Here is a 27,712-nt window from a genome sequence, read left to right as displayed (position 1 = left end):
CTAAATGTGAGAAGGGTAACTTAAGGTTAGAAGATGCTACTGGTTGATTTCTTCTTTCTCACCCTTCCCTTCACTTCTCTGCTCTTTTTTCATGGTTGAATTTTAAACTCTACTAGCAGCAAAGTGAGGAAGGTTTCTAAGGATATTAAAATCAGTAATCAGTTAAAGAGTTTATATAGTGTGTGTATGTGATTTTTTCTGAATATAGGTACTCTTGAGTTTGGAACATACCATTAAATACAGATGTCTAGTGTGCACTGATTAAAAGAATAAGCTCTCTGAGTATTTCAAGAGGAAAAAAATGTTCCATGAATCTTGTTCTTGGGTAGCCAGAGAGAAATAGGAATAAATATTTCTTTCTTCATTAATCCATATACTTTTCTGAGGGATATCATTTAAAGGAAGTTTAACCTTACCACCACAAAGTAAATGTTCCCTTTCAGTAAATTATTTTTATGTTTTTATTCTCACAAAAGTATTTTATTTCATAATATATATATATTTAAAGATTTTATTTATTTATTTGACAGAGACACAGCGAGAGAGGGAACACAAGCAGAGGGAATGGGAGAGGGAGAAGCAGGCTTCCCACGGGGCAGGGAGCCCGACGCGGGGCTCGATCCCAGGACCTTGGGATCATGACCTGAGCTGAAGGCAACCGCTTAACGACTGAGCCACCCAGGCACCCCTCATAATTATATTTTAATTATAAAATATAGATAACCAGTTCAGATGGAGTTAGAAGAAAAATTAGTTTTGGTTACTTTAAAAAAACTTTAAATACCAGTAACGAATATAATCATAAATTTTTCTAATAAAATACTTCAGTATGCATTTTCATTAAGTCTTCAGCTTTATTTCCTTGGCTTTAGGAGAGCTGACAGCTAATAACAGACCAACCTTTAGTTATTGCTTACTATGTGCCCAGCAGTGTGCCTAGCACCTTACTTCATCCTTCAGTGGTACTATCAAGTAGGTACTATTATTATCCCCATTTTACAGATGGGGAAACTGAGAAACGAGAGTTTAAGTAATTGTCCAAGATCACAGAGCTAGTAAGTGGCAGAACCAGGATTTGAACCCAGGTAATCTGACTTAAGAGCATGTCTCATTTTTAGAGAACTGTCTTATAAATTTGTATCCAGTCACACCAAGCAGTCTTTAAAAAACAAAGATTTCTTCTGTTTTTCTGAGGGGGAGCAGAAATCCTTATATTTGCTCTGTTATTGGTGAATGAAACCTCAGTTGGGTTGGTTTTTTCAGTTTCAAAGTTGTTATATTTTATTTACGTTATCTTAACATTCAAATACCAAACCAGAATATTTTGGTGATATTCTAGTTCCTCAAAGTGATGTTTCTTATTGCCAAATTTCCTGTAAGAATAGTATCGTATTCTTATACCTGCTCCCCAATTTTGAGAACTCTTATAATTCTTTATGCTCTAGTAGTACTCTTGCTCTTTGCATATAAGAACTTGTGGTCTAAATTAAGTCCAGCATTAAAATAAATGTATTTTATTATCTACAAAAGAACATAACTGATGATTTGGATACAAAATGTTCAGAATCTGTTTTGTGATGCTTTTATATTTAAATATTTAGCTTAAAGGTCATTTCATGTAAATTGGCAATATAATGTTATATTAAGTACTTTGAAACTATAATGCTGTTGCTCTGTATTTTACTTTGGTAAAGTAATGTCTAGTATTATTTAGAAAAGAAGGATGTTGCTGAATAATTCTCATTTCTCTTGGCGTATATTACTGGTACATTAGAATCTACAATGCTATTTTTTTCCTGTATATTGTTTAGGATTTATTTATTTTCATCTCTCTTTTTTTTTTTTATATTGTAGGCTCGTTATAGGAAGGAGCAGACATTGCTCAAGCAACTGCCCTGCATTCCGTTGGTAGAAAATTTGTTGAAAGATGGTACAGACGGCTGTGCTTTAGCTGCTCTTATTCATTTTTACTGTCCTGGTGTTGTCAGATTAGAGGGTAAGTGTTCCAGTGAAATATTTCTGGGATTTAGATAGATGGTGACAAGTATTGAGACAACAGTATTTAATAAGTAATGAGGGCTTAAAAAAAAATTTATATATAATCCTGAGGAAGATAGTTTAGTAAAGCAGTGCTAAGTCTTTCTGTGTAGCAGCCCCTATATTTATTTGTATGTGTTTGTAAAACAGATTCCACATAATTGTGTATTTGTATTAAACCACTAACTATAAGATAGATATGAAATGTATATTATCAAATTAACCCACAGTCATCACCTTGCTCTTTTCCTATTTGAAGATATTTGTTTGAAAGAAACCATGTCTTTGGCTGATAGCCTGTATAATCTGCAGCTGATTCAAGAATTTTGCCAAGAATATTTGAACCAGTGTTGCCATTTCACCCTAGAAGATATGCTGTATGCTGCTTCATCCATAAAGGTAAATTAAATAATTCTTGGTGTTTTTGTTTTGTTTTGAGGTTTTTGAAAAAAAATATAACTAGATATATAAATGGCATAGTCACTATAAGCTTACAAATTAACTAATATCAGTCAAAAGAACTTTTGGAAAAAGTTTTATTTTTCTGCTTATTTTAGGTTTTTAACGCACTGTTAGCTACAGGTTTCTTTTACAAGACAAAACTAAACTTAAAAGTTGCGGTTTTTTTCTCAAAACTGACCTGTTGTCCTAAAGTTAGCAAAATAGAGGTTAAGCCACTACATGTTTCTGAATCTTAGACAGATGCTATGATAGTATGCTGGGAGCATAACGGAAGTTCTGGTCACTTTCAGCATTCAACAGGACTGTGGAATATGGGAAGAAGGAATCCTTAAGGTCCCAGGACTTGAGACAAAACCTAGGGAAAGAAAAAGGGGAAGGAAAATGTTAAAATAGTCTGGAAATGAACCTTTTAAAAAGGAATTCAATTTCATGAATTTGTCCCATTGCTTCAGAATACCACACACTGCCTGTGAGCTGTAGGCCATGCTCACTGGTTCTTTCAAGAAATAGTTATTGAGCACCTAGTAAGGTTCGGGGTGGTTGGGATAATTAAGTGAATAAAACCAACATCCTGTGTTGGTAAGTTCCATGTGCTGGTGGAACTTACTTTGTAGTGGTGAAGAGAGACATGTGTCATGCGTAACTGCTTCTGAGCTGCAAGTTAAGAAGCAGCTGCTTGTTCCAGAATTTTGTGATGTGACTTAATACCCCGGTATTCCCAGCAGCTCATAGCTGCAAAGTTCCTTCATATCTCTTACAGACCTGCCTAAAGTTTACCAGTTCTGCTTTAGGGTTTTAAGGATGAATAATCTTATAATAGATTTTTTTAAGTCTGGCTGAGAGGAATAACTTTGTATCATTCTACTCACAGTTCCAATATCAACTTTAATAGAAACTGCTAACGGACCCCTTTTACCATGATACTAGTGCCTCGTGGTTCTTGACATTCTTACTTTCTGATCTCTTTTTCCTTCACCCACTTCTGGATCACCACAGGTAGAAGAAAGAGCCACAGGTAAAGGCCTTTCCAAAATAAGCCACTATTCCTATTGACCCAACACGGGCCCACTCCCCCCTACCTGACACATCAGAAGAAAAACATTCATTTATTTTGAAGGGTCTACCTTGCCATTTTTATCAAAATGGAAGATAGGAAATAATTATTTCCATATATATCTTGTTAATGCCTGTTCTGACACTTGCCTTTAAAAAATTTAAATATTACCTCTATAATCTCAAAGAATTCATTTCATTAAATACATTGAGACATAAGATCGAGTACATTTGTTTAAGTTGCTTTCCTTGGAATTCCAATAAATAATATATAGCCCTGATGTTTAAATTGACTTAGTCTGAGCATGATCTACATACAAAGACATTTTCTTAAATCAGGCATATTTAAAATAGATAACTGACAGATACACCTGTCAAAATGGCTAGAGTAAAAAAGAAAAGAAATAAAAGTGTTGGTGAAGATATGGAGAAAAAGGAACCCTTGTGCACTGTTGGTGGGAATGCAAACTGATAAGCCACTATGGAAAACAGTATAGAGGTTCCTCAAAAAATTAAAAATAGAATTCAGTAATTCCACTTTGGGTATTTACCCAAAGAAAATGAAAACACTAATTTGAAAAGATAAATACACCCCTATGTTTATTGCAGCGTTATTTACAATAGCCAAGATATGGAAGCAACCGAAGTGTCCATCTACAGATGAATGGATTAAGATGTGGTGTATACACACACACACACACACACACAAATATTACTCAGCCATAAAAAAAGAATAAGATCTTGCCATTTGTAACAGCATGGATAGACCTAGAGGGTATAGTGCTAAGTGAAATCATTCAGAGAAAGACATATGACTTCACTTATATGTGGAATTTAAGAAACAAAACAAGTGAACGAACAAAAAGACAAATTAAAAACAAAAACAGACTCTTAAATACAGAGAACAAACTAGTAGGTTGCCAGAGGGAGGTGGGTAGAAGGATGGGTGAAGTAAAGGGGATTAAGAAAAAAAAATAGGTAACTGTCTATAGAAACGGCTTTGGTCACTTTCTGTATTATTTATTAAATTATTAGAACCACAACTTTGACTTCCATTGAATATTTTAAGACTAATAGTTGGAAACAGTTCATCTTAGGAGGGACACAAAGTATTTTTGTAGTACATTCAAGCTGTTTAAAGGAAGAAGGTGTAGGTATTTTTTACTGATCCGGAAAGCTCTCCAAGATGTTATTAAGTGAAGAAAGTGGGTAGCAACCATTATAGCATGATGTAATTTATATATTAAAAACAATTTTTTTCTATTTGTATGCAAATCTTTGCATAGAAAAAGGTTGATTAGAAGGATAAACACAAAACTTAACAGTGGTTTCTTCTGAGTGTGATACTAGGATTTGGAGGAGAGTAATTGAAGCATACTTTATATTCCATGTTCTGTATATATGTATTCTTCTGCATTGTTTATATTATTTAAGAATGTTAATATATAGTTGCATGACTGTCTTAACTAAAAGGAAGGAAAGCTTTTAAATGAAATTTATCTGGTATCATGCCTAGAATATGGTAACAGATTTATTGCTGTTTCATCATTATAAATTCATGAAGAAATGATCTTTATAAGCTTTGGTTACTTGGGAAAACTATCTCTTACTATGCTGACATCTTGTGGCCAAACTTAGTATCTTACCAAAGTATTTTTTCCCAGCTTTATTGGATATAATTGACATACAACGTTGTATAAGTTTAAAGCATGCAAAGTGATTACCAAGGATTAGCTGACACCTCTGTCATATCACATATTTACCATTTCCTTTTTGTGGTGATCTCTTTCAGCAACTTCTGAGTATACAATACAGTATCTCGTTAACCATAATCATTAGATTCCCAGTTATTCACTTATAACTGGAAGTTTTTACCCCTTGATCAAAATCTCCCCGTTTCCTCAGTCCCTGGTAAATACCACTCTATTCTGTTTCTATGAGTTCAGTTTTTTTTAGATTTCACATATAAGTGTAATCCTACAGAATTTATAGTCAGTCTTTGTCTGACTTATTTTACTTAGCATAATGCCCTCATGGTCCATCAGTGTTGTTGCAAATGGCAGGATTTCCTTTTTTCTCATGGCTGAATAATATTCCACTGTATATATGCACCACATCTCTATCCATTAATCTGTTGACAGACGTTTGGGCTGTTTCCATATGTATCTTGGCTATTGTGAATAATGCTGCAGTGAACACAGGAATGCAGATTTCTCTTCAATCCTGTTTTCAAAAAGTGGAATTGCTGGATCCATATGGTAGTTCTATTTTTAATTTTTTTGAGGAATTGCCATACTGTTTTCCGTAGTGGCTGTACCAGTTTATATTCCCACCAGCAGTGTACAAGGGTCCTCTTTTCTCCACATCCTCGCCAACACCTGTTACTCTTATCTTTTTGATGATAACCATTCTAACAGTTGTGAAGTAATATTGCATTGTGGTTTTAGATTTGCAGTTCTCTCATGTTTAGTGATATGTCCTTAAAATATTTAGTTGAGTGTTAGTATTTTTCCAAAAGATATAGACAGCTTTCAGTTAACTATACTAGTAGAGTGGAACCTAGGACCAATACTTTAAATATAGTTTTATACTTTGGCTTTAGAAAATATCCTCTGGAGATAAGTATAAAGAAAAATTATAAATCATGATGATCTTATTACCAGAGATATTCCCTGCCTTGTCAACAGTTTGGAATTTTGCCAACTGATCTTTTTTGTTACACATTTATTCATTCATTTATACACTCATTCAATAAGTATGTATTGGTCATCTATTATGTACTAGGCACTGTTTTAAAAACTGAAGATAGGGGCGCCTGGGTGGCCCAGTCATTAAGCGTCTGCTTTCGGCTCAGGTCATGATCCCGGAGTCCTGGGATCGAGCCCTGCATCTCTGGCTCCCTGCTCGGTGGGAGTCTGATTCTCCCTCTCCTACTCCCCCTGCTTGTGTTCCCTCTCTCGCTGTCAAATAAATAAATAAAATCTTAAAAAAACAACAACAACAAAACTGAAGATACAGGGGATGCTTGGGTGGCTCAGTTGGTTAAGCGTCTGCCTTCAGCTCAGGTCATGATCCCAGGGTCCTGGGTTCGAGTTCCGCATCGGGCTCCCTGCTCAACGGGGAGCTTGCTTCTCCCTCTTCCTGCTCCCCCTGCTTGTGTGCTCATTATCTCTCTCTCTCTGACAAATAAATAAATAAAATCTTTTAAAAAAAATCTGAAGATAAAATGATGACCATGAGCTTTGTCCTTCTAACTTAATAGTCTGATGGGTAAAATGAGGAACTCTGGAGAATGTGGTATTAAATGAAACTGGAGAAATTAAAATTAAAAAGGAACCCAATCATGTACCCTCTACCCTCTTGTAGCCCATAGTCCGTTTCCCAAAAGCAGTGGAAGTGGGGGGAGGGGTGCTACATTTTGACAATTTTGTTTGGCCTAATAGTCAAATAAAAAGCTGTTGTGTTCTAAACAAGAAATGGAAACAGTTTGAATCAGTAATTATGATGAAGATGAAGAGAAGTGAGTGGATTCCAGAAATATTTAGGATGCAAAATTTGCAGGCTTTGGTGATGAACTGGATAGGGGGAGGGAGAAAGTAGGAGGCATCCTTGATGGTTGCACACTGGGATCGTGATGCCATTCAGTGAGGTAAAACTGGAATAAAGTCAGATTTGTGGGGAAGATCACTAGTTCAATTCCAGACATTTGAGGTGCCTTTGAGATATCCAAGAGAAAACTCTCTCTTGGCCACTGCTCTATGTAAGTACAGTTAATACATTTGGGAGTCATTTGGTAGCTGATGAGCATGGATGGCGGTTTTCAATGAGGGGAGACATCAGGAGTATCAAATGCTGCTGAGAGGTCAAATAAGATGAAGACTGAAAAATCTGTTTGATTTAGCAACAAATGTAAGTCATGGGTGACTTGAGCAAGTGCTGTTTTGGAGGAAGGATGTGCCTGGATGCCAGACTGGAGTGGATGAGGGAGCCAGAAGGCTGAAAGGAGATTGTTAACATGGGCCTACCTTAGAGAAGTTTATGAAGCGGTAAGAGGGTGGGAGTGAGGAGAAACTTACTGAGTGGTTTGGTTTTGTTTTATATTTGGGAGATTTGAGCATGTTTAAAAGCTAAGTAGGAAGAATTCAGTTGAAGGGAAGCATATATAGGAGAAAGAAATAATTAAGAATGTAAAGTTTCTGATGGTAAGTTGGGATGGAATCCAACACACAGCCTTTGGGATTGTGAGCATTCTCATTTCCTTTCTAAAAAAAAATCACAAATTATAACAACTGCTTAAAATAGTATTGTCTATAAGTGTTCGAATATTCTGGGAATTTATAGTTAAAAGCAAATGCTGAAAGTAGGAAACCTACCAAATTCTGTTCACCATTACGCCTTATCTTCTATAACATTCCAGACTCCTACAAACACCTACTGACAAGTCCACTTAAATGTCTAATGAATATCTCAAAGCTATTAACTCAGGATTCCTTCCACTACCTATTTATCCCAATCTTTCCCATTTCATTAAATGGTACCATCAGTTGCTGAAGACAAAAACCTGAATTACCCTTGATTCGTCTCTCTTCTACATAACAATAGCCTTCTTGAACTATCAGGTAAAAGATGAATATTTGAAAGTTACCAGCTTAAATATGAGAAAACAGTAGATGAACTCTAAATGAGAGTATATAGAGCTTTGAGGATTATTCATAATTAACAGGTAGGAGTGGGGCACCTGGGTCGCTCAGTCGTTTTAGCGTCCAGCTCTTGATTTTGGCTGAGTCATGATCTCAGGGTTGTGAGATTGAGCCCCCTGGGCAGCTCCTCGCTCAGCAGGGAGTCTGCTTGAGATTCTTTCCCTCTGCCCTTCTCCACTCATGGCTCACTCTCTAAAATAAATAAATCTTAAAACAACAACAACAACAAAACAGGAAGGCATGGTATTGGAAAACACCCATATTTCCAATGATAATTTTCAAAACTAAAATTTAATATGAAATAAAACCTCATTAAATATTAATTTGATAATTTTATTAGATGCCAAATTTAAAGGCATAGTATTTTAAATAATTATAAAGCAGATTTTGTATAGTGTTAATTTTTAAACTTACCAGATGCCTACAATTAAAGTAATTCTTCATGTTTATAGCTTTTATGATGTATGATCCTAAAATATAAGCTTGTTTTAGAAATGTGCTTTTGAGGACCCTCAGTCTTTTCTTATAATTTTAAGATATTTTAAAAATTATTCACATTTTCAAATATAAATCAAAAGGCAAAGGACATTGTTAACTTACTAATAACTTTTCAAAGTTAGATTGATATATTAAATTGTATAATGTTTCTGTATGTACGTTTCAAAATTATTAATTAGCCATAACAATGTAGAGTCTTTTTGTTATTTAGTGCCTGGATTACAGTTGAGTTTAGCATCATCAAGCACATGGATACCTGATTAAGTTTTGGAGAAATTTCTAGGGATCTGGAAAGAGTTTTTTTTTTTTTTTTTTTAATGATAGCCACTCTTCAGAGTGTCAGAGGCTGTTTAAGTTGTTTATATTGTATTGACTTTGGATGAAGAGTGCCTTATATGTTATCTCAGAGTTCTACGGTTAGAGGTACCCATGCCTGCCACATAAACTGGACTACTGTTCAGTTTATATTTCTGGAAATATAGAGAAAAGCAGCAAAGAGGTTTTGAATAGCTGTTATAAATTTTCCCTATAAGCATTAATTTTCTATCCCAGATTTAATAGCCTAGATTAGATATACTCCAATGAAGGAATGAGATTTAAACCTATTTTAATAGGTAAAACAGAATAAAATTGTATTTATCATTACTTTCTGGTCAAATCTTACCTGATTTTTCTCCTTTTCTTAACTCTCTTATGTAGAGTAATTACTTGGTGTTCATGGCAGAGCTCTTCTGGTGGTTTGAAGTTGTGAAGCCCTCGTTTGTGCAGCCTCGTGTCATTCGTCCGCAAGGAGGTAGTAGGTGTTCCTGGAAACAAACAAAATGGAGAGTTTATCCAACCTCCCCTGGTTATTCTGTTCGAGGGAATCCTATTATTGTTATAAAACAGCTATTAGCCTTGATAAATTCTGAATATTTTAATATTTAAAGCTACTAAATTCTCTGTGAGACAGATGATGTAGGAGAGAACAGCTCTGAATTTGAAGCCTTATGTTGTGGAATTTTTAGCTTCAACTCTTGGCCTACTTTCCTCTCTTTGCATCTTTTACCCCCATCTCTAGCTTTTATTCCATTAGATGCTGAGTTTTTAATATTGCCACCCAGAATCCACTTAAATGATGTCTTGGCTTTAACCTACAATTTGAATTGACCATTAAACCATAAAAAGGTTTATATACATATTTTTAAGTCTGGTATGTTTTATGATTATTATATATCATGATCTATTGATTGCATATAAGAAAACTAAAAAATAAAGGGGTCACTGTAAAGATCCCTAGAAATAAAGAACAAAAAATCTTCCTGCATTCTCTCTAAAACAAATTTTCCTTTGGCTTCCATTATGAAACCAGAGGTTTATTCCTCTTGGGGAAAAAGGATTTTAAATTATAAGTTTAGTTCCACTAAAGAACTTTTCTTCCACCATAACTACGGGACCAGTTCTTTCTGCTGCCAATGGCTGTCCTGCGAAACAACACGATTATTGTGCATCCCAACTACTTAGCTGCTTTCCTTGGCTCCAAATTTTGATATTTTTCTCACCATTACCCTTATTTCTCCTCTATCTCCTCCCTCTCAAAAAAATTAAAGAAAACAAAAAGATCAGGAAGGAGGGAAAAATATGTAGTCAAGAGAAAGGCATGTCACCGTAGTGAGTAGAATGAGCTTGCTTCCAGCATGCCCACTGCATCTCAGGCAAAATTCTGTGAACTATGCAATAAAGAGTATTTCATCTGTTCCATCTCTAAGCTGCTTAGGGCAGATTCTGATTATTGAACCATTATGTATCAAAGAATACCTACAAAGAAGTTAAGATCCTTTCTTAAGGCCATGTAATAAAGTCAGGTGTCTTCAGTAATTATCATAAACAATATCTGTACAACTTTTTATAATTAATATAGAATTTTCACTTACACCGTGTTCTGTGATTTTTATCTGTGAAGCCCACTATTCAAAATATTCAACAGCTATTACATTAGGTCTCAAAGGCAAAACGTAAATGGAGTCTTCCCCAGAGTTATTTACAAAAATATGAACTCTACGGGGGGTTTAATTATTGACCAGTGAAATTCTGTCTCTCTTAATTGACTACCAGAATATCAACTATTTCATAAAGAAATTACCATATGTAACTGAAGTTCTGTGAAAGCTTTAGCAAAATTAGACACTCAGATTTATTTTTAAATATCTGTATTTATTTTTTATGTTAGGCCTCCCCCCACTTCCTTCCCCCCAGCTAGCCTTAATCAATTTTTTTAAGCCAGAACTCGAAGAGTTTTAAATTTTACCTTTGAAAATTATTTAAGAAGAAATTTTTCAATATGCTACAATAGGAAAATGGAAGTTATTAATGGAAACATGCTAAATACATAATTTTGAGGCTTTTATCTTTTACTGTAGCTGAACCTGTGAACGATATGCCTTCAATTCCTGTCTTGAATGCAGCCAAAACAAACATCTTGGACAGTTCGTGTAGTTCTGACTTCACTTCAAGGTAGAGTCCAGAATGACTTCATTTTCACTGTTTCCATTCCATTTGCTAATGAAATCAAAATAAAATTTCATTAGTTTTTAAAATTTCAGTTGGACTTTGAACTAAGTAAGTTTTAACTAGCTTACAGCATGTATTACAGCTTGTTTTAACTTAAATGTAATTGAATTTACACAGAAAAGAATGTTTCATAAATAGGCTTTAAGGAATCACACTCAAAAGTGGGAGAATACATTCTGAGGTTCAAATAACCAACTTAAAACCAAATTTTTGCTGTAAAACTTGTTTATCATTGAGAACTGCTTAAATGATAAGCCTTGGGGTGGGGGGAATTTTAAATTTGTATTTGGGTTTTTAAATTTTTTTATTTTTTTAATCTTCGGGGTAGTTTCCCTTGCTGTTTTGTTTGCCGGTTCCTATAGCTAAACAAAGATCACAATAGAATGTTTATTGTAATACTGAATCTTTATGTGTGATGCTTTAGTTCTTCATATCAGGAACTGAATGGAGAGCAAAGTAAAAATTTACTATCAGGATAATCCTGACTTCTGACCCAAACATATGATAGACACATGAGTTTGTTTAAAATGTTTTTCAGCAGATCCTATAAGTAGTTTTTTATGTGTATTTATTAGAACCTAAAATTTTATTGACTTTGGACTCCTAATTTATCTTTTTAAGTTTAAAATTGCTGTATTTTGCAGTGTTTCAGAAATCCAAGCAGATCCATTAAAACTACATTTTAAAAATGATGAACAAGCAATTGAAAGTACTTTCTTTGTGAATTCTTGGCTTAACATAAAAATATGAACTTGTACTGAGCTGTCACCCACTTCACACATTTAAGAAGTTTTCTCTCTCGAGTGGGTGCTAATGGGTGTAAAACTGGAACCTAGACAGAACCCTTTCGGTACTCTTATTGCCTCTGTAGGGCTTCTTACCTCTGGACTGGCTGATGTCTCTAAAGTCCTTCCTACAGATTAAGAAAGCATTTTCCTTCCCTACCCTCTGATTTACTACTATGGATTGTCTTACTATGTTCACTAAGTTTTCTATTCTGTAACTATGCCTGAGATTTTACAAAAAGAGGTTAAGTTAGGATATTGCTGATCTAGGAGCTTCTCTATATTTTTTCCTACACGAAACTTTTTTCTACACATTAATTTTCTTGGTGTTTTCCTGGGTTGATTATATAGTGACATTTCCTTCCTTGAAAATTTAGAAAACATTCAGCATTCTAGTTATGACTCTTGTACTATTAAATCTTTAAAATCTCTGAAACTTTCTGCTTTGAGGCTAGATTATCCCAAAATTATTATTTTTAGGAACCTTAGTTGGACCGTCTTCACATTTCTGACAATGCAAAATGTCTTAAGGCCCTCTGGAAGACTCCTCTCTTTTCTGTTTCTCAGATATCTCAGTGGCGTGGCTGCCCTTACTCATTTTTCCTAGCAGATGGATGTCTAAATTCTTTTCCTTGAAGGGACACTGTGTAGCTGTCATTCTAGGATCCTACTAATCCTCTCATTTCTGTAAGCCCCCACGTGGTCCACAGGAGTTCTCCCATTGTAGAACTTTTCAGGAAGGAGACAAAAGTTTCCACTCTTCCTGAGAATAATGCAGGCACATGTACAAATGTGAGTGCCCCTAATGAAGTTGTGAGGGGAAAACAAAGGGAGAAGACAGGCAAAGCAAAAAACGTTTGTAGCAGCTAATCCACACACTTGACTACTAACCTGCTCAGCAGTTACACCAGATCAAAATTTTCTATGCAGATATGAAAGTGAGGCAATTCATAGGAATTTAAAACACTTTAGCCATTATCTGGAGAAGAAGAGAGTGAATATATTTTAATTATGAACTTGTGTATCTTCAGGATTAGCCTCCTGTCAGATGTAAGGGAGAGTAGAAACAGGGGCAGTGATTTTAGAGGGAGGGATAACAGAAACAAACATGATAGGGGGCAGGTGAGTATTTCCTGATAGTCCTCTGAGAGAAAATATGATGTGCAGTTTAGGGGCAAAAGGCACACGGAAGCAGATAAGCATTTGCTTTGGAGACAAGGTTATGCAAGTTCTCCAGGTATTGTTGCCTTTAGAAAAGCTCACTGATTAAGCTTTCATTAAATAGTAAGAGCAAAATATTGTTGTTTCATTTGCCTTTTTTGGTTGACTTGTTCATGTTCTCAGTTTACAATAGCCAAAAGATAATGTCATTTGAAGGGGGACTACAGAAGTCACTACATACATTCTGTTCCCCAATTTATTCTCAATTGATTGGGGGTTGGGTTATTCTCAATTGATTGGGGGTTGGGACGTGTAACTTCTACACTTGACTATAAGGTAGGCTACAAAAGACTTTAAACTTGGAGAAAAATTAAATTTGGGCCAAATGTCATGATAATTTGAGAAATAGACTACCTCATCCCCTGAATTAATTCAGATGGGGTCGAATTAAGAAATAGGAAAGCTTCCTATCTTTGTGGGCATTGAGGTCTTCAAGGTGCAGCTCTATATATTAATATTAATTGATGTAACTGTTAGAGATGTACAGACACAGGTCCGTGAGCAGGGAGGCTGTCAGGATCTTTTACAAGTGTTTATTATACCTGTAGTTTCTAGAGACTTAAATATTTCCAACTGATGATTTTCATTTAACTTACTCATTTGTTCTTCTATTTGTAAAATGAAAATAATAGGCTATATCTTATCTCACAAGGCCGTTGAGATGTGTATGAAAATATTTCAGGCTCTTTGACTAAAAGATATAAAATACATAGAGATTCATATACTCACAGCCATGTTTGGTTTAAACAATGTTTCCTTTTTTTTTAATTTAGGATGCAGAGTCAGAGGTGATAATGTTGTTTCTAATTTCAGCCATTCTGTGTAAAGTTTATATTAAAGAACTAAAACATATTAAAACACTTTTAATTTATTTTACATTGCAGTGGGGAAGGAGCTGCCTTTACACACTCTCATCATTTGCCTTCTAGACATTCTTGCTCCCAAGCTCATTCTTCAGCTTCAGGTAGTATTTTTGAAAAAACCTAGGTTAACTGGGAAATGATTGAGAATAAATGTAAATAAAAATATCTAGTCTTTTTTTTCTTTTGGAAAAGTGTTATATATACACTAAAAGGTTGATTTGTTTCTCTGTGCTTGCTTTTCCTAATAAAATGATCTCTATTTCTCTGTATATCCCACCTACTTACTTTTTAGTGCTCTTAATGAATCCTGAAATATTTGAAATCTGTTAAGCTGTAAGTTAAAATTTTTTACATACTTTCAATGACTTTTTCTTTTTCGCATTTGAAGGAGGAATTAGAAGGTCTTCATCTATGTCCTATGTTGATGGTTTCATAGGGACATGGCCCAAAGAGAAAAGGTAAACAAAGGGAATTATTTTTAGTATATTCACATTATCAATAAATGCTGTTTATTGAATCGCTATATTGTACACCTGCAACTAATATAACATGGTCAACTATGCTTCAGTAATTAAAAAAGAGAAAGAAATGCTAATTCTCTCTCTTTCTCTTTCTCTATTTTGTTGATAGCCAACTTGCAATTAGTACCTCACTTTGAAAAGGGCAATGTAGGCAGATGACTGAGAGTTCAAAGGGGCTAAATGTTAAAGGTAGCCCAGTAGCCCTACATTTACCTTGAGCACAATAGGATTATGAGAAATGGGAAAAGAAAGGAAGTATAATTTTAAATAATTGTTAAAGGGTATCAAATCATTTCTTTTCTGGGTGTGTTTAAGAATTTTTTTCTTTAAATGTTTTTTAGATCATCAGTGCATGGAGTTTCGTTTGATATTTCTTTTGATAAAGAAAATACTGTACACAGATCCACTCCAAACCGAGGAATCACTCGTTCTATTAGTAATGAAGGACTTACTCTGAACAATAATCGTGTATCTAAAAATATTAGGAAAAACTTGTCCTTTAAGCCAGTAAATGGAGAAGAGGAAGCAGAAAGCATTGAAGAAGAACTTAATATAGACTCTCACAGTGGCCTCAAATCTTACACGCCCCTTAATACAAATGAACTAAATTCCAATGAGAATATTCATTATAAGCTTCCAAATGGAGCTTTACAAAATAGAGTACTCCTAGATGAGTTTGGCAATCAGATTGAGACACCAAGCATTGAAGAAGCATTACAGATAATTCATGATACTGAAAAATCTCCCCATACATCTCAGCCAGACCACATTGCTAATGGCTTCTTTCTTCATAACCAGGAAATGAGTATCCTAAATTCAAACATCAAGCTAAATCAGTCTAGTCCTGATAACATAACTGATACAAAAGGTGCCTTGAGTCCCATAACTGACAATACTGAAGTAGACACTGGAATTCATGTTCCTTCAGAAGATATCCCGGAAACCATGGATGAAGATTCTTCTTTGAGAGATTATACTGTAAGCTTAGACTCTGACATGGACGACGCATCTAAATTTCTTCAGGATTATGATATTCGAACTAGCAACCCCAGAGAAGCTTTGAGTCCTTGTCCAAGTACTGTAAGTACCAAGTCTCAACCAGGTAGCAGTGCTTCTTCTAGTTCCGGAGTTAAAATGACCAGCTTTGCTGAACAGAAATTCAGGAAACTGAATCATACTGATGGGAAAAGTAGCGGGAGCAGTTCTCAGAAAACTACGCCAGAAGGCTCTGAACTTAACATTCCGCACGTGGTTGCTTGGGGACAAATTCCAGAAGAAGCAGGCCTTCCACAAGGCCGGGACACTACCCAGCTGTTGGCCTCTGAAATGGTGCATCTTAGGATGAAACTGGAAGAAAAGAGGCGCGCTATAGAAGCCCAGAAGAAGAAGATGGAGGCTGCTTTCACCAAGCAGAGGCAGAAGATGGGAAGGACGGCATTTCTTACTGTGGTGAAAAAGAGAGGGGATGGCATTTCCCCTCTTCGAGAGGAAGCAGCCGGTGCAGAAGATGAGAAAGTGTATACCGATCGAGCAAAAGAAAAGGATTCACAAAAGGCTAATGGACAGAGGAGTAAGTCTTTGGCGGATCTGAAGGAAAGCATGGAGAATCCTCAAGCCAAATGGCTGAAGTCTCCAACCACACCCATTGATCCAGAGAAGCAGTGGAACCTGGCAAGCCCCTCGGAGGAGACTTTAAATGAGGGAGAGATCTTAGAATATACAAAGTCCATTGAAAAGTTAAATTCATCTCTCCATTTTCTACAACAAGAAATGCAGCGCTTGTCACTTCAGCAGGAGATGTTAATGCAGATGAGGGAGCAGCAGTCCTGGGTGATTTCACCTCCTCAGCCCTCTCCACAAAAACAGATCCGAGATTTTAAACCTTCCAGGCAGGCAGGCCTGTCGTCAGCCAGTGCACCCTTCTCGTCAGATGCCCCCCGTCCTACCCATCCATCCCCACAGTCTTCCAACAGGAAGAGCACATCTTTTTCTGTTAAAAATCAAAGGACTCCTAGGCCAAATGAATTAAAAATAACGCCTTTGAATCGAACGCTGACGCCCCCTAGGTCTGTGGATAGTCTTCCTCGGTTACGGAGGTTTTCACCGAGTCAAGTTCCTATTCAGACTAGGTCATTTGTATGTTTTGGGGATGACGGAGAGCCTCAGTTAAAGGAATCCAAACCTAAGGAAGAAGTTAAAAAGGAAGAACTGGAATCCAAAGGGCCCGCGGGACAGCATGTATGTAACCCGGAAGAAAAGGAGATCAGGCCTCTTGAGTCAACAGTTTCTGAAGTCCTGTCCCAGCCTATCACAGAGACCGTCCGACTGACACCAAATGAAGACCAGCTGAACCAGCCTGCAGAGCCTCCTCCTAAACCTGTTTTCCCACCTGCTGCTCCTAAAAATGTTAATCTGATTGAAGTTTCCCTCTCAGATCTGAAACCTCCTGAAAAGGCTGATGTATCTGTTGAAAAATACGATGGAGAAAGTGATAAAGAACAATTTGATGATGACCAGAAAGTATGCTGTGGATTCTTTTTTAAGGTAATAACTAATCTTCATCGTTTTGGGCATCATCATTAGATGGGTTTGGTTTTAGTTGATGTGCTTACCTCTTAATAGTAGTCCCTTTTGTTACAAGCCTGCCACTAACCCTGAAATACATTTTGGGGCTCCCCTTGGTGGACTGTAGTAACATCCAAGCACACTGAACAGTCTTCTTTTCACCAAGGTCATGGTACATGTTTAGATATGCTGTTTTTGCTCTGCCTCTCTTGCTTGCTTTTATAAAAGCCTTTTAAAAAAATGTTAAGCTATTTGGATCTCTTCCAAGAGTTGTCAGTTTGTAAAAAGCACATAATTTGGCATTGCATGTAAGTATATTTTAGTTTTTTTTTAATTTTCTTTCCTTTTAAAAGTTTTGTTTCTTAAAAAAATTTTTAAGGGATGCCTGGGTAGCTCAGTTGGTTAAGTGTCTGCCTTTGGCTCAGGTCATGATTCCAGGGTCCTGGGATCGAGTCCTGCATCGCAGGGAGCCTCCTTCTCCCTCTGCCTGCCACTCCCCCTGCTTGTGCTCGCTCTCTGACAAATAAATAAAAATAAAAATCTTAAAAATCTTTTTAAAAAATTGACCAGACATAACCTTGCAAGGTGAAACATTTAAAAATAATGTATATAGTTTGAACAGAAATAGCTCCTTTAAAAGCATTGGACAAAGGTCTAGCATATGACTCCTAATCTCAATATTGATATTGTATACAACATACTGTAGCCAGCCAACACAAATATTGAACAGTATCACCTTTTGATGGTCAAGATCTTAAAATTTATCATAGGTATTAGAAAAACAAGAGCTTAGTGTTTTTAAGTTTTTCTCCTAATTACCCATTTTCTTCATCTTTGTTTTCTTGTATTTTCCAAATTACCTATAGGAAAGAATATTTTTTTAATAATCAGAAACATGTGGATGTGTTACTCTTGTTTTTTTAATTAAGGAACTAAAGATCAACTCTGATCCTGTCTAGCTCCACAATTTGGAATACAGAGGAAAAAAACAACCCTCAACAGCATCAGTTTATAATTTAAGATTTTAAATTGAAACAGCAGTCCTACTGGAATAAGAACCCAAGAATATTGAAGGAATTACAATCACTATTTTTACTTTTGGTCATTTAATATTGGAAATTTGTAACTTATTTTAAAGTTGATCTCAGGGTGATTGCCATTTAGCCCCTTTTAAAGTTTAGAAATTTGAATGTGAGTCATGTTTAGTCTCTTAACCATGTAAAATGACTAATTTTTAATAGAATGCTACTGTAGACATAAATAGATAACAGTTTACTAATTTTAGAGACCCTGGCTACCTCTGTTCCTTGCAGAGAAAGGAACACGGAAGGGAGAGGATCCTTCAGGGTGAAACAGGCAGCACATCTGTACCTTCATGTCCATTCTGTCATGCGGCAGTGGTTTCATTTATGTGATATAACCATATAGCTAATTTTTGGGTACTTTTACTTGAGTTTTCTTTATTGAGCATGTATTTTAAATACAATTTTTAATGGAATTTTTAAAAAGATTTTATTTTTAAGTAATCTCCACACCTAACATGGGGCTCAAACTCATGACGCTAAGATCAAGAGTCGTGTGCTCTTCCGATTGAGCCAGCCAGGTGCCCTAGTTTGAATGCAATTTTTAAAATTGAGGGAAAACTCCCTGCTTTTAAGTTATTTATTAGGGTCCAAAAAAAACACCTCTGCCCCTTTTTTTTTCTTGTTATGGTTCTTTGCAAACTTCCTAGGTTTTATAAACATGTTATTAAGTAAGTTTAAGTGTCCTTTGGTAGTTGATAGAACTGTTACCACTTTAATTCACTTTTTAAAAAAAGATTTGAGAGAGAGAGCACACAAGGGTAGGGGGGAGGGTCAGACTCCCCACTGAGTGACCTGAGCTGAAGGCAGACACTTAACCGACTGAGCCACCCAGGCGCCCCTGATTCACTTCTTCCTTCATAATTTCTGGAACATGTCCACATATGGTGGGATTGGAATAAGGATGACTAGATAGTTTGAATTTTCAGTTATAAATGTGACCACAGTTGAAAATGAGAATACTGGTGCACACAACATTACACGTTTTTCAATGAAATCCATGCTTAGGATGACCAAAAAGCAGAAAATGATATGGCAATGAAACGGGCAGCTTTGCTGGAGAAACGACTGCGGAGGGAGAAGGAGACTCAGCTTCGGAAACAGCAGCTGGAAGCAGAGATGGAGCATAAGAAAGAGGAAACGAGGTAAAGGCTAGGGCCGTGCGGGCCCTGGATCTGAGTGCTGAGGGTATGCAGCCGGGCTGTGCTTTCTCAGGGATACTTAACAGCTTGTTCAGACGTTTGCAGCGTATGGAGACAACTGAATTAATGCTGATTTCTGGTGCTCTTTATAAGTTAATTTATTTTCCCAAAGTATTGGTCGCTTGTACATTTTTATCCTAAGTTTGAGGCATTTCAAAGTAACATTCTCCAGAAACATTAATTTAAAATAACTTCACTGGTTTTTACACACATATTTTTTAAAAGCAGTCATTTACTAATGGTATGTTTATGTATATTTTAGTGATCTAAATTATCTCAAGTGTATTTTAAACAAACCATTTTTTCCCAAGGTGCTGAAATGTAATAATTCTCCCTTCTCGCATCAAAGCCATACTCCCTCTTTAGTGTGCAGAATAAGAAATTCAACCATTTGGTTTCTTAGGCGTAAAACTGAGGAAGAGCGTCAGAAGAAGGAAGATGAGAAAGCGCGCAGAGAATTTATCAGACAGGAGTATATGAGGCGAAAACAACTGAAACTAATGGAAGACATGGATACAGTAATTAAACCCCGTCCTCAAATAGCAAAACAAAAGAAACAGCGCCCAAAATCTATTCACAGAGATCATATCGAGTCTCCCAAAACACCAATAAAAGGTCCTCCAGGTAACACAGCTTATTATGAAGAGTCTGTTCATAAAAAAAACACCAGCCTGGTTTATCATACTAACTTGACTGTGCTTTGGTATGCTAAATTGGATACACAATTGAGATGATGCATGCTAATTTGGAAAACCAAAATGAGCAAATGTAGTTTTTTTATGACTTAAGTGTGTTATGTGTGCATGCATATATTCAATAGAGCCCGTGTGAGTGCTAAAGCATCCGGTATAAATACTAACCTATCAGGGAACTCTGCCCTCAGATATAATCTCTCTGAATTGTTAATACTGTTTCCATACTTGTCCATTTAAGGATAAACACTGTATGCATGGAAATACATAAGAAACCCATTGGTATAATAAGGAATATAAAAGCAAGAGTTCATGAGTCCCTCCTTTAAGACAGAAATGGTCAAGCGTCCAAATCTATAATTTTTGGAGTTGAGAGAATGTATCCTAAAATTTAGCACACATACTCACTTTTTAAAAAAATATATATTTTATTAAAACTAAACCCCATGGAAAACTTTATAGAGAATTCCCATAGTTACTTTAAAACTGAGGAAAAATAATATAACATTGACTGTTTATTTCTAGCCAACAGAATTTTTTGATACCTAGTACTGGCTAAAATTAGTAAATTAATTTCCCACATAGGAATTAAATATTCCTAAATATATTTTATTCTTTTTGTTAATTTCTTTTCTTAACTTTTTTCGTACAGTTACAATATCAGTGTCTCATATTACCACTTTCCTTTTGGAATAAATCCTAACAGCAATTAGTTTTATCATTATTTCTTAAAAGTAGGTACACTGCTAATTCTAAATAAATTGTGCATATATGCATGCAAGCATATTATGTGTTTAGAGTAAAAGTAAAAAAAAAGAAAAGAAACTACAGAAGCTCAGTTTTCATATGCTGGTGTTATCTAATGAACAGACTCTTTTCTAGTTGCTTCTTTTAAATTTCTAATTTTGTTTTTATTCAGGATCACGACTTTATCGTGTTTTTTCAGTCTCTAGCCTTTCTTTGGCATCACTGAACACAGGTGATAACGAGAGTGTGCATTCAGGCAAGAGGACACCAAGGTAAATCCATAATGTGAACATTTTTCACAGAAAAGAATGTTTCCAGCAATTATGTTGTATTTTATAATGAATGAATAACATAAATTTTTATAGTTTTGCTGACTGGGACTGTTTGTGTTTCTGTTAAAATAAATTTACGTATAAAGAGGGTATTCATATTTGACTGTTTTTTATCTTTTATGATTACTGACATTGATAAGATACTTTTTATAAACTATAAAATGTTAACAGTAATTGCTGACATGGTTGTGGTAAAATCATAGTGTGCAGAAATAGCACATCATCTATATAAGTGCCAGCCTCCCTACTCCCCCCGCCTCTGGCAGAATAATTCCAAAGTAGGCTGCCTAACTTGGGACAAATCCCTTTTGTACTGTCTCTCTTGGATGTAGATTAGAAACTGAAGTTCTATTTCATTACGTGATACTCTAATACCCATATAGAAAGAGAATGTGTGTACTTCCCTATGTAAGTTTACTTAACAAGCATATTTGCCAGTCACTGTTTCAAACCTAGAATGTAGTGACAGGCATGAGTTCTGAGTTGTGATCTTTGTATCACCATCCTGTTGCGGTAATTGCCAGTTTTCATGTGGGAAAACATTGATCCTCTCAGTGAGCAGGTACATACGGAGTGCCTGTTGTATCCAGGCACTTGGATGTAGAGCTGGAATAAGGCAGCTACACCATCTTTTGATTTTTAAGCTTCTAGGTTGATTTTGGTTGGTACTTTCACATATACCCCTTCTGACCCCCAAATATTCTTCTGTTTGAGACATAAAAAATGTTTTATTTACCATTTAGATCCGAGTCTGTAGAAGGCTTCTTGTCTCCAAGTCGTTGCGGCAGTCGAAACGGGGAGAAGGACTGGGAAAATGCATCAACAACTTCTTCAGTGGCTTCTGGAACAGAATACACAGGTCAGGGTCTGTATTTTTAGGGAGACATTTTAATACAGTCATGAGAACAAATACAGGCTATCCTAATGAAAGTTTCATGGGCTCTTCTCTTGGTCTAGACATGGGGGGTCTGATCAAGAACACTGAGTGCAGATGGTACCTTTCAGGAAGGTCAGTTTCTGTGATGCGGTTGTACTTAGGGAGGCAGTGACTTGTCCCAGATGAATTGAGATCAGTTTCTAAACAAAATTAGCCGTACCACTTACACCTCATCCCTCTACTTCTTTTTTTAAGATGCTGATCATATCTGTGTTGTGGTTTGGGTCTAAAGAAGTTTTAGAGAGGTTCTATCAGCAATACATAGGTCCTAAGTACTGAGAAAAGGCTAGAATCCACAAAGCCCTCTCTAACATTGGGATTTCAGGTATCTAGAGTTGTGCATCTTTAAAATGTATTAAGCTGGGGTGGGGGCACCTAGCAGGCTCTGTCTCTTGATCTAGGGGTTGTGCGTTTGACCCCCATGTTGGGCATAGAGCCTACTAAAAACAACAACAACAAAGTATGAAGGGGCTCTAAAAGATAAGAATGCATTGGATCCGGGAAGGCATCCAGCCTCACGTCTGATCCTCTTCCAGCCTTTATTTGGGTAGGCATTACTGAAACAAAAGCAGATTGAAGAACAAAATGTAAGACACCTGTAAAGAAATGAAGCAGGAGAGAAAATGAGAAGAAACATGAGCAGCCATTGGGATCTAAAGTGGAAAGGCATAGGAGAACATGCAGGGGGGAGAGCATGGGGCAGTGGAGACTGCCTCTGTCCGCATGTGACCCACTGGAAATGGAAGCCCCATGAAGGCCTAAGGAGGTTAGAACTTGCTGACCTCCCATGTGCACTTCACTCCTCCTGTAGCCGGTGGGACAGCGTTTAATGCCAGGAATTGGATGGTATTTCCTTGTTTTTCCCTCTGCTTCTCTATGTAAGTTCACTTAAGCATATTTGCCAGGCACTGTTTCAAACCTAGAGCTACACAGTGGCAGTGGTATGCTGGACTAGCTCCTACCATAGGGCTCTTGAAACTGTTAAACTTTCAGGAATTACGCCAGCTGCAGAACCATTGGTAGCTTGATAGTAGCCATGGTAGGAGTGATTTATATCACAGAAAGACATAAATGCTGCCAATCAGGGCTGGTTTCTCGGCTCACTATGAAGGGTAAGGACAGTCCTTGCCTTCCGGGACAGAGGTGAGTCAGTATGAAATAGGGAGTCTGTACTCTACTATCCTTCCTAGTAGGAATCTTCCGGGAAAATGGCAGAAGGTACTTCCGTTGCTTTGCAGACCAAGGAGTAGAATTGGTTAAAGAAAACAAATGCTTAAAAAACTCAGGTATGTGGATGAAGAAAAAGATGAAGCTTTTCTTGTCTTTTTAAAAGCTATAATTACTCCTGGGCCCATTCTGCTTTAAGTTCACTGGTAACCTTAGCAGACTTGAGAAAGAAGGTGAAGCAGTGTGGCAATTACGACCTGTTTGATTTTAGCACTACTGTCTCAGAGCAGCCTTGGCAAGGTCCTTAAGATGTCTCCCTGTGTGGATAAAACAATGTTCCAATTGGAGTACAGCCACTCAGAGGCCTTTAGGCACAGATTTTGATTTTTTGTTAGTGTTTCCTCAATATAGGAACAATTATATCATTTAAACATAGTAGTATTTCTGACTTAGGAATGGTATTTTTATTTTGCTGCTAAATTGTTATCACAGGACCAAAGCTCTACAAAGAACCCAGTGCAAAATCCAATAAGCACATAATACAAAATGCTTTAGCTCATTGCTGTTTGGCTGGAAAAGTAAATGAAGGTCAGAAGAAAAAAATACTGGAGGTAAGTATGTTTGCATGAAAATTAAATTTGGCAGTATTCTAAAGTTATAGGAGTCTTCTCTGCTACCAGTTCGAGAGAAAATACCCTTCATCCCCTCCTAGGATTTCAACAGTGTATAAAAGATCTGTAGCTATGTTTAACTTTAGATTGAGTTAGTTCACTTTCAAACAGGATTTTAGAAGACTGCGGACTTAATTAAGACTAGGAGAGACTTAGATAATAATATAAAATTATAAGTTCTTTTCTTGCCCAGAGCTACTTGTTCATGTTTTATAAATGTAAGTAACGTAATTTTCCTTTTTTAAAAGGAAGCTCTATTGCAAAGTTGATAATCAGTGCCTGGTTTGTTAATGGTTGTTTGACTAAGATCAAGATTTAGCAGATATTTCATATCTTCCTGCACGATAATAATATCCACACAGAGCCAACAGAACCTCAGAAGTGAAGTGTTCACATACATTGTTAATTAAAGTGTACTTTGCTTTTATAATATACATTTTTAGTTCTTCAGAATTTATATTTTAAATGTCATAATATTTGACCAAGATAGGTGTAAAACAGTTATATAAATTTTATACAGTGAAATGTTTAAGAGTTTTTATTGTTTTGTTTTGTTTTTTATTCTGAAGGAAATGGAGAAGTCAGATGCCAACAACTTTTTAATCTTGTTCCGGGATTCAGGCTGCCAATTCAGGTCTTTGTATACTTACTGCCCAGAAACTGAAGAAATTAATAAACTGACTGGGATAGGCCCTAAATCTATCACTAAAAAAATGATTGAGGGACTTTACAAATATAATTCTGACAGGAAACAATTTAGCCACATACCTGCTAAAACTTTATCTGCCAGTGTTGATGCGATTACCATTCATAGTCATTTATGGCAGACCAAGAGACCAGTAACACCCAAAAAACTTCTACCCACTAAAGCATAGGAGTTGGGAAATACTTGCTTCAGAACATTCGTGGTAAATTTGCACTTCATCTTTCCTGCCTATAGAAAATCTTTCTAATTGCCAACAAAACTTTTATTAATTGAAACTGAACATTAAGCTCTGTTGTCATGAACAACTGGAATGTAAGCCACAGTATTTTGGAGTGCAGAAGATTCTCACATAGGTGGTTAAGTCCAAGTGATGAAGGAAATGTTCTGATTCACAAATGGAGGTTTGTGTCATCGGGTTCACCTGCTTGATAGTAGACACATTGAAGCACTGAATTCTCATGGACACTAGTTGGACTTATGGTTGAAACATGGCTAAGATTACAAATTATGTGTTTTGTTTTTTTTTTAACTTTTTAATGTACGTTCTTGTCTTCAGATGGTTTATTTTTCTGTTTTTCTCTCCTGGGGGTTTAATCTAAGATACCTTTGTATTTTGTTTCATGTGGAGATCATGAGCATAGGAAATGCGCCTTCAGAGGTAACTCGCACCTTTCTTATGATGCTAAGACAAACACTAGTGTTTAGTTTTACAATAACCCTCATGTTTTAATGGTGTTAGAGCATTTGCAAGGATTATTCTAAGTATTTACAATTCTGTATTTATTATTCACTCAAGTATTAACATTTCTCTATTAAATAAGAGGAGGTATTGTAAAGAGCTGCTAGTAGGTTCGCTTTAAACCACATGAGCTTAACCAAGAATATGTTATAAGAAGTTGCTGATTAAATCAGTGCTGTTTTTACACCACTTCTGGCCAACTCAGAATAATTTAGATTGTTCTTTTAACAAAAAAGGATTTCTATCTCTTTTAAAGTAAGTCACTTTATAAGCTGGCAGAAGTGAAGGACACTTTGAGAGTAGTCTTTCAATCTGAAGATGTAAGACTTCCTGCCACAAGTTCTCAAGAGGTCCTTACATTATATTTATAACTGATACAAAAATTATATTTAGAATTTTTAAACATGTACAAAGGGCTACATTTTAATTTTAAAATAGCTTCACATTATTTTACTTATATTGAGTTTTTCTTTTTTTATCCTTTTCAAGTGGAACAGCTTAAAGTACACACTTGAAATCTTCTCTACATGATCTTTGTTCCTTTAACAATGTATATCAGAGGGTTAGTTGGGGAAAAACTTCATTCTCAGGAAAAGACTTGAATGATTATGTGACCCTGTTATGTTTCAGTGTTGTGACAACTGTACACGTAGAGGGGAGAGACAGTATTGTATCATAAATGAGATGCAGGGTTGGTTTTCTTTTGTGGGAAGTAGAGACTAAAATATATACATTTCTCTAATTGAGTTGTTTAGAGAAATAATATCTCATATGATGTATTTACTTATTTTAAAAGAGAATAGGAATGAGATGTCTCTGAACTGTACTTTTCTATTATTATAAGGCCTTTAGGCATCAGTGCATCTGGGTTATCAACATTTTCTCAAATGCTGTCAATATTTTACTGTAATTTATGTTCTTATATTTATGTATATTTGTTAAAACTGTAAAAAAATTTCAGATTTTTTTTTCCAATACCTGTGCAAGATATATGTGTAGCTCAAAACTATTTGTGATCTACTGTTTGCATGTAAGAGACCAGGATATGTAACTCTTATATTTTAAGTGTATACATATTGTGTATATAATATATGAATATTAAGAATGGGGACTTGCACATTTTACCTTTCAGACAACAGATTCTATCACAGAAGGAAGTGACTGCCAGATACATGTTTAGATTAAGCCTAGTTTAAAAAAATAGTAAATCTAATCGAAATACGGTAAATAATAGTCAAAGGGAGAATTAATAAGCACTTTACATTACTAAATTTGTTCTTTTCAATCAAATTACCCTTATCAAATCAATCTTCTTTGTGATATTACTTGGCCATTAAATTTTTTTAAATTGGCTGCAAGACAATGGAGGAACTATATAAAGCTAAGTAGGACCACTCTTTCTTCTTAAATTTGTGTGTGTCCAACAATGAATGTCCATAATGTCTAAAGGTAGAACGTGAACATTGCCACAGAAGTTCATTGCTCCCAGAATAATATTTTACTTTATTAATACAGAAGGAATATGGATATATTTCTTTAAGTCTGCAGATTTTTTTATTATGGTGCAGCTTTTTAAAAAAATTATGTTTTAAAAATTACACAAATGAAAATTATGGCATTTCATAAAGTCTGGAGATTCCCATCAACCTTATTGAAACACACTGGTGCTTTCATCGTTAGAGGTCAAATTATGATGATGATGATTCAGTTTAAGTTTGCCAAACACTTGTCATGGTTTCCAGTGTAGCCTGTCAAATTCTATTTGACACAGCTTTGGAAAGCTTTCAATTCCTCTTGACTTTTCAATTTTGTTTTAGAATGACTGTTCCAGTTTTTATTTGGCTGTTTAAAGCCAAGTTCAGCTTTTTAATTATGGTTTCATGGACACTGTTGGGCAATGTACAGTGTATGGTGTGCTTACCTGTCCACTCTAGAGCATTGCTTACAGGTTTTTTTAAGATGCTGTGCTGTAAAATACTGTCATATTTGCTATTTCCTGGTACAGTGTAGTTTTTCCCCTTTCATTTGAATAAAAGCATGGCACCAAATGACTCCTTTTCTGTTTCTTGAATAAAGTGTTTTTTTCCCTAATATTTGAACTTGGGTGAACTCATCATACAGTTTTCCTACCTCTTAACCTATGTTTAAATTTAACAATTTGGCAACTTTTGATAATATTGGA

At 35.8% G+C, this 27,712-nt stretch overlaps 1 protein-coding gene and 1 long non-coding RNA gene across 7 annotated transcripts in view; one reads left to right on the top strand and one right to left on the bottom strand.

The window, feature by feature from the left end:
* Positions 1-27,581, top strand: part of CAMSAP2 (calmodulin regulated spectrin associated protein family member 2) — a 107,246-nt gene extending 79,665 nt beyond the window's left edge. For 3 of the 6 annotated variants that reach the window (XM_027610256.2, XM_027610259.1, XM_027610257.1), the window contains 13 exons: positions 1,855-1,996; positions 2,297-2,436; positions 9,450-9,543; positions 11,150-11,243; positions 14,191-14,270; positions 14,558-14,627; positions 15,032-17,234; positions 19,346-19,482; positions 19,943-20,163; positions 21,178-21,250; positions 22,054-22,169; positions 23,907-24,025; positions 24,655-24,960. In XM_027610256.2, coding sequence (XP_027466057.1) covers positions 1,855-1,996; positions 2,297-2,436; positions 9,450-9,543; positions 11,150-11,243; positions 14,191-14,270; positions 14,558-14,627; positions 15,032-17,234; positions 19,346-19,482; positions 19,943-20,163; positions 21,178-21,250; positions 22,054-22,169; positions 23,907-24,025; positions 24,655-24,960 — 3,795 coding nt within the window. Of the gene's footprint in view, positions 1-1,854; positions 1,997-2,296; positions 2,437-9,449; positions 9,544-11,149; positions 11,244-14,190; positions 14,271-14,557; positions 14,628-15,031; positions 17,235-19,345; positions 19,483-19,942; positions 20,164-21,150; positions 21,251-22,053; positions 22,170-23,906; positions 24,026-24,654 lie in introns of all 6 variants that reach the window. The other 3 variants (XM_027610258.2, XM_027610255.1, XM_027610254.2) reach the window with 2 other exon arrangements.
* Positions 8,423-22,155, bottom strand: LOC113931960. The gene is made up of 4 exons (XR_003522928.1): positions 22,047-22,155; positions 11,156-11,288; positions 9,415-9,556; positions 8,423-8,459 (listed from the first exon to the last, which is right to left on the bottom strand). It is a non-coding gene; the product is annotated as an uncharacterized LOC113931960 (long non-coding RNA).
* Positions 27,582-27,712: the final 131 nt, after the last annotated feature.

Source organism: Zalophus californianus, chromosome 10 (genome assembly GCF_009762305.2).
Source record: "Zalophus californianus isolate mZalCal1 chromosome 10, mZalCal1.pri.v2, whole genome shotgun sequence".
In the NCBI taxonomy this organism is placed as follows: Eukaryota; Metazoa; Chordata; class Mammalia; order Carnivora; family Otariidae; genus Zalophus; species Zalophus californianus.
This window is presented reverse-complemented; position numbering and strand designations above follow the sequence as displayed.